We start from the raw sequence: 14,550 nt of genomic DNA on the forward strand, positions 1-14,550 counted from the left end.
ACTATAAAAAAGAAATGTCAAGAAGGTAACCTACAATTATCAATTCTGCCCTAGGGAAACAAAGGAAAGAAAGTGTTTCATAGAAAACTGCTTCACAACAAACACCAGAACAATCCTCCTGGCAAGGTCTTACCACAGATAATTTTCATGGCTATAACTTCACAGATATTTAAATTTCCATTATACTACAAAGTATTTTTCTAAGGTTTGCACTATCTCTATAATATCTGATAATAATGGAACAGGCTTCACTTTCAGCCAATAGAAGGACTCGTCACTAGGACATGAATTACTCTGAGCCCAGACAAGCCACAAAAAGTACAGCCTCAAACGAAGGTTCAAGACTCTCAAAATACACACACACACACACACACACACACACACACACACAACACCAACAATGACAAAGACCAGAACCACGACCAGTTTCCTTAATTTCGAGTTATGGCTTGTCATGAAGTGTTCCCTGTCTTCCAGATCTGTGCCGCAGAGAAAAGGAAAAGATGTGTATGATTCTAGTTTTATCACCAAGAGAAGCCCTTTCTGTTCTCTGTGTGAAAACTTCAAGGGTTTGTCATTGCCCACAGAAAATGTACCATCAAGCCCCACAACCTTATGTGACTTTTTAAGGAAGAAGGAAGTTGCTAGTGCCTGTGGTGCACAGCGGCAACATGCTCAGGTTCTCGGTGCAAACCACAGCACTCGGTTTGCTAAGAGTCCTACCACCAGAGGAAATGTGCAAAGAAACTCCCAGCCATCAGCTACCAAAGGGGAAAACAAATATCTCACATGGCACATAGAGAAAGCAACTGCTCTGGGGGTGGGGCACAGGGGTGGGGGGGTTGCCTAGAGCTTCCAGAAAAAGAATGAACAGGTAGCACCGCAGACCCAGGGCAGAGGGAATTCTCCTTCAGCAAGTGAACCCACAAAAGGCTATAACCTTGCTGATCTCACAGGTCAAAAACATACAGCAGATGGATTGCTGTCATAGAGAAATAGAACTGTTTGAAATACCTTCCATCTCCATAAAATTTTGATGTATGTAAATATTTATACCTTGCATGTTTATCATATGCATTTTTGCATGTTATAAGCAACAGGATTTTCTCTCAAAAACTCTATAGTGCAAGCCAAGCAAATCCTCCCTTACTGACATTGTTCACCCCCATATACAGTCATATACAGAAGACATCATTTTGAATGGTTACATCCCTCTGATTTCTAATCTTTGAGTCAGAGAATTAGCCTAAACAAAGTCATCTTTAGAGAACCAGACCTTATTTCTTTAGAGCAAAAAGGAGCAGCACCCTAGCAATACGGTGCACAGATGGAAGATGGCAGAGAGGAGAAAAACCAGGCTCTGAACTGACATTATCTTGGCTTGCTACTGATTTCTATCAGTGAGAGGCAGCACTGATTTTTTCTTTCCAGTGAATTGAGGGGTGGGGAGGGGGAGGAAGAAAGGAATGGAGGGAGGGAGAGAGGGAAAAGAATGAAAGAACGAAGAACAAAAGAAGGAAAGAAAGAAAGAAAGAAAGAAAGAAAGAAAGAAAGAAAGAAAGATAGGTGGGAGAGGAAGGAAGAAACTAGCATATCTTCTAAACTATATTATGTAAGATATCATTAAGTATATAGGAGTACAGCTTAGGACTTCACTCCCAAGCAGCTGGAGTCCATACTGAGCCTGCAGACATTCTAGCTCTTATCGTAAGTATTTTAGGAGGTGGGTGAACTATTTTGGGACTGAATCACTTTCCTAAGAACATTCAGTGTACATCAACCAATCCCTCATAGCTCTGCATCACCTGGCTGGTGAGATGGTCTTCTCCTTGCCTAGACAACTGACAGTTTTAGAGCTTGTAGATAAGAGCTTAAAAGACAGCTGAAAAAAGATCATGTGTTAGGAGGACTAGGGGTACAACTAGGACTGGTTGTACTCAACTGGAATTAATAAAGTTAAAAACCAAACTAGAAGCAGCCTATGGCAGATTAAGAAGGGCCAGAAATTCTTTGATACTCTTTCGTTCAAGAGATGGGGTCTCTTTCCCTTCCCCTTCAATCTGGGCTGGCTGGCAACTGCTTGATGAATAGAATGTGGCAGGAATGACACTCTGTGAGCACCAGGCCCTGACTCTAAGAGAACTGGCAGTTTTCACTTCAGTCTCTAGAAGTGCTGAACTGCCATGTTAGAAGTCTAACTCCTCAGTGGAGAGGTCCTGGGAAGACATGAAGATGGAAAGCAGCCCAGCAGAGCCCCCTCCTTACAGCCATCACCATCCTGTGACCCATCGGAGTCTATTTTGGATGTCTATTTTGGAGTTCTTCTCTACATCCAGGCACGAGTCTGCAAAGCTTAGATGATTTACCAGGGAGGAGCTCTGGGGGAGCATCAAAGACTCAGAGGAAGGGCAAGTCAGCCTAGGAGGGAAGGAAATGTAGAGTTGGAGTTGGAAGGCACATGAGCCAAGGCAGCCTGAGGTTGCATGACTGTTAAGCAAAAAGCACTCAAATAGCAGAAGTGGGACTCTGGGGGGAAAGACAGAGTGCCAATATTCAAGAAAAATCTCCCTGCTTTGTAAACACTGAGTGTCCTTAGGTAAAGCTCCTCTTGGAACATACTTAAGACACCTGGAGCCTGGCAAATTGGAAGTACAGAGATAAACAAAGAAGTGAATTTAAGAAGACATTCTTGCTGTTGAATGGCTATTTGTTTATTTTCATCAGGTGGCTGCTCACTTTTCCTCCAATTGTGCCATATTCCACTTTATGCTCAAATAAGCTCATTTTGGCAAGAGAGTTGCTAAAGGTTCCATGCTTTGCATACTAAAGTTTTGTTTTTGTTTTGTTTTTATACAGAGACTTCAAAACTATTGAGGGGCGCTGGGGTGGCTCAGTCAGTCAAACACTTGACTCTTGATTTCGACTCAGGTCATGATCTTACGGTTCATGAGTTCAAGCCCTGCATCGGGCTCTGCGATGACAACGTGGAGCCTGCTTGGGATTCTTTCTCTCTCCATCTCTCTCTGCCCCTCCCCAGCTTGTGCATGCACACATGCACTCGCTCTCTCAAAACTTAAAAAAAAAAAAAACTATTGAAAAATCTAAGCAGTGGTTCTCCAGAGGAAGTCTGTTGTCAGCCTCCCTGCCACCAGCACCCCTCCACCCAGTCCCCATAGAGAGACAAGAGAGCTACCTCTATTGGGCGAAAAAAAAGAAGTCAAAGACACAAAAATTTCTACCCTTTGTAGTCAACAATAATGTATCTTCTAATGCATATCCTTCCTGCCTCCTGCCCATGCTCTTGGTGGCAAGAAAGGTGTGCACTCTATGCCTAGGATGGCAGATGTGACCTATATTTTCATGTTCTGATGCTCTTTGTGGCTTCCTCTTCCCCCCATGGGGCCCATGATGCCTCTGTTCAAAGCACTTGTTCCAATAGCTTATGGCTTTGTGTCAGGCAAGTCCCTAACTGTTTCGATCATCCTGTCTGTGCAGTCACCCAAACAACAGGAATTAGGTAAGCACATAAACCAACCTAAGAGAGGTCTAGTCTGCTTTGGAGAACAAATGGAAAGTCCTGTAATGATGTACAGGCAGCGTTTTGTGTGATTAAAATAATATCAACTAGATGACTAATGACTTGTGGGTTTCTTCTCATTTAGGAGGTCACATGATTCCTCTCTTGGGTCCAAATCTACCACTTCCACTTAGCTTAACTTACAAAAACAAAGGTCTCCAACACTCAACTGTATCATTTTTTTAAGCTAGATTCTGTAATATCTCCCTCACTCTGCAAACCATGCTATTTTTCACTTAATGCTTTAGCTCTTATTGGTAAGATAAAATAAAAGTTTAAAAATGCGGATGAGGGGCACCTGGGTGACTCAGTCAGTTAAGCATCCAACTACTGATTTCGGCTCAGGTCATGATCTCGTGGTCATAAGTTTGAACCCCGCAGTGGGCTCAGTGCTGGGTATAGAGCCTGCTTAAGATTCTCTCTCTCTCCCTCTGCCTCTGCCCCTCTCCCGCTCACTCTCTCAAAAAAAAAAAAAATGGATGAAATTTTGCTTTTATTATTAGTCCCGTTTTGTTACAATGAGCCTGATTTTGACCCTGTGGACACATAACCTGTTTAGATAATAGCGGTGTTTATGTTCATAATACCTTCCCCAAACACACTGACAGCACAAATTCGAAAACCAGAAAGAAAGAAGGAAGAAAGTAAGGAGAGAGTGAGGGGAAGGAGGGACAGAGGAAAGGTAGGTATATTTGGCTCATGTTTCTACCTCTTTTACCTAGGATTCCAACTCTACACGTATTCCTTCCTACCTGCCCTTCTATGCTTGAGCTGGTAAAGGACTTGGCTTGTCCTCCTACTAAGAGAAAAATCCTTAGTACCTTCTTTCTCTAAAAACATTAGGACAAACTCCATTAATGAAGTCAGGGCACAGAAGGTGAGAAGTTCTCAGCCAATAAGACTCTTTCAGACCTTCCAGATATGATATGGTCTCTCCATCTTCATTCTGCCAACCAGCTCACAGTTTCTCTACCAGCATCTGCCAGAATCTGCAACTGCCAAGAACAGGAGCAGGCAGCTTTCTGTTTTAGTCAGACATCCAGTCTTGGATGACTGAGCCCTACATCCTAGAACATGTTCCTTCCCTCTAATTGCCTTACTCTTTAGGAAGCTGTGGTAGGCAGAATAAAGATCTCCCCAGAACATCCATGCTCATGTCCACACCCTACTCCCTAGATCCTGTGAATATGTTGGGTTACATGGCAAAGAGGAATTTAAGGTTACAGGGGGAATTAAAGTTGCTAATGAGCTCACCTTTAAAAAGGAAAATCCCCCTCCATTATCTGAGTGGGCCCAACATAATCCGAAAGGTTCCTAAAAGTGGAAGAGAGGTACAGAAGAGGAAATCAGAGTGATGTAATGTGAAAACAACTCAACCTGCCATTACTGGCTTTGAAAATGGAGAGAGTTGCAAGCCAAGGTACATGGACCTGGAAAGCTAGAAAAACAAAGAAGAAGATTCTCCCCTAGAACTCCACAAAGGAACACAGCATTGCTGACACTTTGATTTTAGTCAGTGAGGTCTGCATCAGACTTCCAATGCACAGAGTTGTAAGATTATAGACTGTGTTGTTTCAAGCCACTAAGTATGTGGTAACTTATTACAGCAGCAATAGAAAACTAATACGGAAACCATTAGTACAAAGCAAGTCTACCCTACTTGGGTAGCCATCCTGCATTCATTCTAGATTCTCAGGCTGAAGCCCAGGCACACAGTTCATCCCACTTGAACATGGGGTTCTAGTCCTCCCAATGTACCCTTCCTGGAGGTTGACATGGGACCACATCTACACTGCTTTTTCCCTCTAGACTTGACTGACCTCTAAAGTTCCCCTCATAATTCTAATGATGCTTATGCAAATTGTTACACTGATCAGCCTGCAGAACATCCTTGTAGATGTGCAAAATGGGCCCAACTTTTCATTCATTCATTGAAGAAATACTTATTGTTGAGCCAAATGATCCCTAAATTTTCTGTAGACTCTTAAGACTCTAAAGAGAAGACTCTAAGACTCTACTCATATAATTGAAAAGATAATAGTTATTACTTCTGAGAGCAAATGTTCAAGCAAATACTGAAGTAAATGCCTTTGCTATTACTTTTATTTTTCTCTCATGTTGGCCTTCTCCAGAAATCTTAGGAAGCGTAGATCAAAAAGCTCTAAGTGGCATGTAGGTCATTGCTTTGCCTTTGTAGATACTCATCTTAATATAAAAAGCCCCTTATTTGGTTGAAAGGTAAATGAGTTTCCCAGAGAACCAGCCCTTCATCAGTGGCATAGTGCAGTAGTGGAGGCCCAGACCCCACTTCAGAATGCTCAAGTTCAGAACAACCTGGGATCTGTTTCTCACAACCTACAGAAGGGGACAAGCTAATTCACTTCTCACTACCTCTGTTTCCCATTTACAAGATGAGTAAAATAATAATATCTACTTTGTAGGATACTTGTCAGGTTAACTCATTAATACATACAAGATGCTTAGAGCACTGCCTGGCATAGGGCCATCCATCACTGTCACACTTTGTTACTCCTTTGGTTCTCTCACTGTCAGGGTTTTGGAAATCCTAATAACTTCTGGCCTTGCCAAAGGCCATGGTTTTCCAAAAGAAATACAATGGTGTACTTATTCCCAATAGCCATCCAAATATAAAATCCATGTTCGGAAAACTTCTCAATGCTTCTTTTAAGCTGCTAAACTCCCCTTAATTAAGGTTTAAAATAAGTTCCTCCAAAAGTTTCAAAGCATAGGTCACTCATAATTACCTCTCCTAAGTTATTTTACAAAATTCCCAAGGGGAGAAATTCCTCAAAGTATATAAGGCAGTCTATCAGTGTTTAACAAACGGGGATGTATTTTAAAATGTAAATTCTCAGTCCTCATTTGAGATTTAATAAATTGGAATGGAGGCCCATAAATCTGAATATTAATAAAAATATTATATATGGTATATTGTTCTTATGCAAACAAAGTTTAAGAAACATTGCCTTAGCAATCTTTAATTTAGAAGCTACCCTCATTTTATTATGCTAGATAATTCTGCAGGTAAAGACAACTCTGGAAAAAGGCAAGGCTTAATTGGCTTCTATACCATTCTCTTGTAAGATTTTTTAAAAATAAATCACCCATCTGCTTTCTCAAGGAAGGGAAACAGAAAGACCTCGCATACTGGAAAGTGACTTATTAACAGAGAAAAGCATTATTTCCTCATAGCTCAGACACCACTGGATGAATGAGTGTTAAGAACACAATTACACGTGGTTTTCACAGTAGACACTGCATTATGAGAATCTAGATTCTAATATTAGAGTGTCTGAAATGCACTCATTTGTGATAATAATACTGAAAATGCAAGTTGTAGTTGAATGCATTCCTTATTAATTTTCCTTCAGCACATGATATAATTAACTGACGGTCGTCAGCTCTTAAAACAAAAGGAACATTGCCTCAGCATGTTTGTTGTGAAATAAAAGGGTGACGTGTCAAAAATGTGCTAGGAACAGAGGAGTTGACATCATTCACAGCGTGGTGAGGAGCTTTCCTTACATACCTCCAAAAAAGGAAAAGAAAACTCATGTTTTGGAAAACAATGCCAAGTTTTAACACTTTTCATCTTTATTGTTGTTTTTTTTTACGGTGATAATTAATGTTCAACCTCAAATATTAAAGGAAAATATTTGGGGGCATGTGGTTTCATGTGGCTAACTTTTCACTTTTGGAAAGCGTGAGTGGGAGCCCACCTGCGGCAGCACCCTCTGCTTTCCTCCTTTCAAAGACGTCCAGACTCCTCTCTAGCCTCTGAGGTTAATGCCCGGAAAACTGCATTTTTAACTATCATCACTGGTGATTCTTGCACCCATTAAATTTGAGAACCACTTCTTTGAGAACATATAATGGAAATGAAACTTAGTGATGTATGTTTTCCTTATTTTTGAAGTACTTTAAAATTATCATAATAGTAAACTAATAAACAGAAATTCAGAAAATTAACATGAGATATAATCAAGTCTAAGACTGTGATAAGAATCAATAAATATTTCCCAAATAAATGACTAGAAATAACTAATAACATGAGTAAATACAATTGAGCCAAGGAGTTATGAATTCTTTGACTTTACCAGTATCAAAAAGATAAATTATTAAAGCTTTATCATCCGTATTAAACTTGTATTCACAGTCCAAAGTAACCTACGAACTTATGTATCTCAATAATATTCTTCATTTTTTTCTCACTTGTTGGGGGAGGGGAGGATTATTATGTATTCACCAGAAGCAAAAATAAAATGTAAATCACACCAACAAACCTTTGCAATTTTTTTTGTTGTCACATCTTTGTTTTGACTTTTTAGATTTTTCTCGAGGCAAGTGATATTAGCATCCATCTACTTGAGCCCTTCATGGGGCTGCTTGTCTATGGTCAGGGGTGAGTCACTGGCCCCATAACTCATGAGTCCAGTTTACTGGTCATGCAGGTAGGAATCCCCTGACTAGCAACTGCTCCCACAACACTGGTTTGTCCTAATCTGTTTGAGAAATGACACTTGCTTCCACCTGATGCCAACAGCAGTGCTCTAAGCATCACAGCCTCTAGCACCCAAAAGATGAAATGGGATATCTACCAAGTCACCCAACTGTATGGATTATGTCCTTACATTATCGCTGTCCTACTTAAAATTATACAAAAATATTTTCAAATTATAGAAAATTTATAACATAGAAAAAAATTACTCATTTTGACATTACCCCATACACTTATCACAATCACATATGAATCTATTTGTAATTATCTTTTCTCACTTAAAAAATAAATAGTTGTATAATGTTCTCTCAAATGGACAAACCACAGTTTACCTAAACTATCCTTATTGTTGGGCACTTACATTGTTTCTAAAGTCTTACTATCAGGGCACCTGGGTGGCTCAGTTGGTTAAGCACCCAACTCTGGGTTTTAGCTCAGGTCATGATCTCATGAGTTCAAGACCCACACTGGGCTCCCTGCTGACAGTGCAGAGCCTGCTTTGGAATCTCTCTCTCTCTCTCTCTCTCTCTCTCTCTGCCCCTCCCCTACTTGCCCTGTCTCTCTCTCTCTCTCAAAATAAATAAACTTAAAAAAAATTTAAGTCTTGCTAGCATAAATCATGTTTTGATGAATATTTGTGGTGTTTTCTGTATTTTGAATTATTACCTTAGGACAGATTCCCAGTTCTGAGATTAATAAAGCAAAAATATATTATTTTTATTGATTTTTGGAAAAGGTGTAACAGTTTTAAGAGCCCCAACAAAGGTATTATTAGTTTACTTTTTCACAGTATCCTTGTCAAAACTGGATGTACTTCTTTGTTTTTGCTAATTAAATAAAAAGCAGTCCCTTTGCCGATAACTGTGTTCTGCAGCCCTTTGTTGTTTTTCATCCAACTATATTTACAGTAAAGCTCCTTGAAAACTAGAACTAGGAAAGCTGCAAATGAGCAGAATCTCAATAAAAGAACGGGTATCCAAAACAATTACAACCGGCCAGTGAAGAAGGCTGGGAACATACCAGAATAACTGCAGAAAGAGGGAGACGCAGACTGTGGAAACAGAGTGAGTTCAGTGCCCGGAGTTCTGCAACGGCCAAGTGGCCACGGGGCTGGGGGTTGGAAAGAAAGGCAGAGAACCAACAGTTGTCGAGCTACCTACCATGTGAACTAACACGGACCAGCAACCACGCTAGATACTTCGTAGACAATACGTGATTTCATCCAGGCAACAGTGCTGGGTTAAATAGCATCCCTCCAAAACTTCTTGCCCACCCAGAAGTTCAGAACGTGACCTTGTTTGCAAATAGCGTCTTTGCAGCTGTAATTAGTTAAGATCAGGCCATACTGGCTCCCTCCTCCGGGCTGCCAACAGGCCATCCAGACTGAGGAAGACCTGGAAACTTCGGGGCCACGTGAGCCACGGACACGGCTGCGTCCGCAAGCACCGGAAGCACCCAGGAGGCCGGGGTCATGCCGGTGGCATGCATCCCCACAGGGTCAACTTTGACAAATACCAGCCAGGTTACTTCAGAAAAGCTGGTGTGAGGCATTACCACATAAAAAGGAACCAGGGCTTCTGCCCAACTGTCAGCTTCAATAAACTGTGGACCTTGGTCAGTGAGCAGTCACAGGAAAAGGCTGCCAAAAACAAGACGGGAGCTGCTCCTATCAGCGATGTGGTGCGATCGGGCTACGACAAAGTTTTGGGAAAGGGAAACTCCCCAAACAGCCTGTCATGGGGAAGACCAAATTCTTCAGTAGAAGAGCTGAGGAGAAGATTAAGGGTGTGGGAGGAGTCTGTGTCCTGGTAGCTTGAAGCCACATGAAGAGAGGTTCATTAAATACTGACAAGTGCTTAAAAAAAAAAAAAAAATACATAAATAAATAAATAAATAAAATCAGGCCATACTGGATTAGAGTGAACCCCAAATCCAATGACTAACGTCCTTATGGAAAGGCCACGTGAAGACACAGAAACAGGCCAACACACTTCAGGAAAAACATGTGACAATACAGACAGAGACAACAGTGATGCTGCTGTATGCCAGGGAAACCCAAGGACTGCCAGCAACCGCCAGAAGTTGTGAGGAAGCAAGGAAGGATCTTTCCCTAGAGCCTTCAAAGACAGCATGGTCCCCCAAAACACCTTGGTTTGGACTTCTGGCTCCCAGAATTGTGAGACAATCCATTTCTTTGGTTTTATGGCATCAAGTTTATGATAACTTGTTATGGCAGCCATAGGACACTAACACAACTAGATATTTCATTCTGGATTTACAGATGAAAACGAAGTTCAGAGAGATTTAGTGTCCTCTAAATATACCTCTAAGTGGCAGAACCAGGATTCAAACTAAAGCAGCCTGACTCCAACCTGTGTTCTTTCTTCTACATTTTACTACTTCACAGGAACCTTTTGGTTCTAAGTCTGGTTGTGTCACCAGTTTGTTGTGCGGCCTTGAGAAGTTCACATAATCTCTTCTGGCCTTAGTTCACTGTGTGTAAAACAGCTACTAGGGTGGTTGATTTTTTTTTTTTTTAATTAAAAAAATTTTTTTAAGTTTATTTTGAGATAGAGCATGCATGCACACACAAGTGGGGAAGGGGCAGAGAGAGAGACAGATTGAGAGAGAGAGAGAGAGAGAGAGGAAGACAGAGAATCCTAAGCAGGCTCTGTGCTGTCTGCACAGAGCCAGACACAGGGCTCAATCCCACGAACTATGAGGTCATGACCTGAGCTGAAATCAAGAGTCAAACCCTTAACCGACCGAGCCACCAAGGTGCCCCTGGGTTGGTTGATTTCTGAGATCCTTCTTCCTCTACAGCATTCTGCAAGGTAGCTGCCCACCTACAACTCTAATCCTACTAGTACCTCCAGTGAGTGAGGCTCAAGGAACCTGGAGAATCCTTGCCTATGGCTCCACTAAAGGCATTTCCTATACTCAATCCAGGTCCACAACAGGTTTATATGAAGGAACCTACAAGAAAGAAAGAAGCCTTGAGATCCTTAACACCACGGAGTTTGAGTCAAGAACCTGCTGGTATTAGAGGCCAAGTTGTATCTTATTCAAGAAACAGCTTAAGATAAAAGTCACCACGCTCAGAGCAGAACACTCTGCAACCAACTCTGTTCTTTCATACCCCTGACTTCAGTGACAGGTTTTGCCAATACAATGCCATTTCTGGATTAGGCTTCATAGCACATTCCCATGCTCTAGAATTATAAACACTTCATACTAGATGTACTATCTGTCTCCAAACTGTAAGGAAAGGTCATTATGAATGGTTTCAAATCCTCTGAACCAAACTATTTAGTGTATCTCTCTCTTTTCAATGAGAACCAAAATAATAGCAATAACAGTTTTGAATTACAGAGTGTCTGTTGTATACCAGTGAATGAGCCCTACACATCTAGCATCTCATTCAACCCTCAGAACTCCAACACTATAGTTGCTGTTTTTATTCTCATTTTTTCTGGGATGGATCTGAAGACTAAGAAGCTCAAGCCTATTTAGTCATTTAACTAAACTTCTCTTTATACCAGGCACAAGGGCTAAAAAGAACAAGGACATAGACATTAAGTAACAATTTTGATTAAATATGTACCCACAAAAAAAATCTGGAAAGATGTGTCACAAAATGTTCAGGGCTATAGGACTTGCATAAACGGTGACTTTCATTTTCTACTTTGTTCTTCCATATTTCTACCATGGATATCACTTACATCTATAATCATAAAAAACACTGTCTTAAAGACAGAATCTCTGCCTTCGAGGGATTTATAGTGACGGGAAGCAGAGAGTAGCAACAGCTTGCTCAGACTAACTGCAGCTCATAAGTGATGAAACAAATTCTAACCTAGGGCTGTCAGAATTCCAAATTCTAGTTTATCTTTCCTACCCTATACTACCTCTAGTGACATATTCATTTGCCTTGAGGTCTATTTATATTTACTTTGCTTTGTTGAAATTATGTTATAGACTTCACGGGGCAATGGCAACAGTGCCGTCTGAAAGATGTGCCTTTGTGGCCTCACTCAAGGTTGTTGGTGGCCCTCCCTCCTTTGCTTCTCCACCCACAGATCTTTGTACCCAAGGAAATGCAGAGGTGGTGCCTGTGAGCATTTTATCTGATATCCTGGCACCCTAAAGAGGTATTTCAGATGCAGTTAAGAGCTTCTAAAACATTCATCACACAAATTATATTTTACCTGCCCTATCACTTAAATCTGAAATACACAACATATTCCTTAATGATAACTATGCCATCCTAAAACTAGTTGGTGAAAGAAAAGTTCAAAAGAGCTCCAAACTCTTTCTCCATATCTAATTTATCCATCTGCAAAAAAGTTTTCAGTGAGAACCTCTCAATCTGTCCTTCTCAAATGCCCACTGAGCCATGGGATTTGAGTTTTGATATATGTCTGCCCATGACTGATTTAATTTCTAGTCCTACAGCAATAGTCTCCTGGGGATAATTAGAATTATTTTGATTTTTCTAACTTTATTAATGTTTTTGTCTCCGTTCTTATAATTAGGTTAGGGATCATGGCCAATATGGCTGCATTCCTGGCAGTTGTTGTAGTTCTGAGCACAGAGTGAGTAATGAATAAACACTGACCAACAGATTAAGTTATTATTGCAATTAGGCTTAAGGGATTTTTTTAATCTCAAAAACAATAAAAGATAATTATTTTCTTCCTATAAACCATACAATGATTAACTCTTCATCTTACAGCTGTGCAGCTAGAAATTCTCCCAAATTCCCTGCTTTACCTTTCTGATATTTTCCCTGTCCTTCCTTTACTTGGAATTCTGAACTGCTTAGTGGAAAAAGCAATAGCAGCATAAACATGATGCAGAGTCCATTTTGGACTATTGTGTTTCCCTGTCCTCAAAAAGCTCTATCTTTCTCTATTCAATGCAGTTTCTGTATAAAATATCACTTGCCATTGAAAGCCTGTGTCAATTAGGGTCACTGTCCTCAAAACTGAGATGCGATGCAGGAGTCTAACAAAAGCACATACAGCTTAGAACAGACGTCACAGAGCAAAGTGAACTCACATCAAGACACCACAGCATGGCTCCCCCTGTGCAGTGAGGACCTGCTTATTTGTTTTCCTTTCTTAATCACAAAAAGTATGTTCCCAAAGGGAAAGGAGATGAGACACAGTGAGAAATGGGGAGAGTGGGGAACAGAATGGGGTAGCAAGAGAGAGACCATTGCCTGTGACAAACACCTGATTCAGGATGTGATTGAACTCGCCATGGAAATATCTCATGATGAAAATTGAACTCACTTATTTTCAGGGTGGTGGAAAGATCTGCACCACCCTGCCCTGGGCTGTGGCCTAAGCACACAATGCAGAGAGCTGAATTTTTCTGTGGAAGGTCTGAGAAAGATATGTGAGGAAAAAGAAAAAAATTTGAGATAAAGGTTTGAGATAAAGCACCCATTCAGGTGCCAAGTGGTGCCCATCCATGGGGGTTCCACCACACAGCCCAGGAGGCAGGCTCCTGGAGGAATCAACTCATTCTGCAGTCAGGAGACAAAAAGACGAAAAAAGAAAAGAGTAAAAGGAAAGAGAAATATAAGAAAGAAAAATGGGATATTGAATTCATTCACAAAATGGAGCTTTTTTCCCCTCATCCATGATTAAAGGGTAAAGAGATCTACAAATGGTGAAGAGATCTGGTTTTCTTTTTTTTTTTTTAATTTTTTTTTTAACATTTATTTATTTCTGAGACAGAGAGAGACAGAGCATGAACAGGGGAGGGGCAGAGAGAGAAGGAGACATAGAATCTGAAACAGGCTCCAGGCTCTGAGCTGTCAGCACAGAGCCCGACGCAGGGCTCGAACCCAGGGACCACGAGATCATGACCTGAGCCGAAGTTGGCCGCTTAACCGACCGAGCCACCCAGGCGCCCCTGGTTTTCTGATCTAAGTATGATGTCAGAGGGGCAGTACACCCCCAGGAATATCTAGCTGGAACCCATGAAAAAGGTTTCATCTCTTTCAATAAGGAATGTTTTCAGGTTATTGTTTCCATTTATAAACCGAATTATTTGAAATGTTATGTACCTTAAATGAGGGAGAGAACTCATAGCCTTGAGGAGAAAAGATGAAATGTTATTGGTTAAGACCAATGATAAATACAAACTGAGATCCATTCTAAAGCAGCTATTTATTTATTATTATTTTTTTAATATGAAATTTATTGTCAGATTGGTTTCCATACAACACCCAGTGCTCATCCCAGCAGGTACCCTCCTCAATACCCATCACCCACCCTCCCCTCCCTCCCATCCCCCATGAAACCCTCAGTTTGTTCTCAGTTTTTAAGTCTCTTATGTTTTGGGTCCCTCCCTCTCTAACCTTTTTTTTTTTTTTCCTTCCCCTCCCCCATGCTTTAAATCACAGGCAGTTTCAAAGGCAAGCAGTACACTGAGGCACACT

General features: G+C 40.9%; 1 protein-coding gene across 1 annotated transcript; it reads left to right on the plus strand.

The window, feature by feature from the left end:
• The first annotated feature begins 3,396 nt into the window (after nt 1-3,396).
• LOC121041695 (60S ribosomal protein L27a-like) lies at nt 3,397-9,970 on the plus strand. The gene is given in 5 exon segments (XM_040492687.1): nt 3,397-3,517; nt 4,754-4,908; nt 7,927-8,000; nt 9,431-9,798; nt 9,801-9,970. Coding segments are annotated over 5 exon segments (831 nt in total). The 3' UTR covers nt 9,914-9,970.
• The last annotated feature ends 4,580 nt before the right edge of the window (nt 9,971-14,550 follow it).

The sequence above is a fragment of the Herpailurus yagouaroundi genome, unplaced genomic scaffold (assembly GCF_014898765.1).
Source record: "Herpailurus yagouaroundi ecotype Mexico unplaced genomic scaffold, PumYag 29, whole genome shotgun sequence".
Taxonomy (NCBI): Eukaryota; Metazoa; Chordata; class Mammalia; order Carnivora; family Felidae; genus Herpailurus; species Herpailurus yagouaroundi.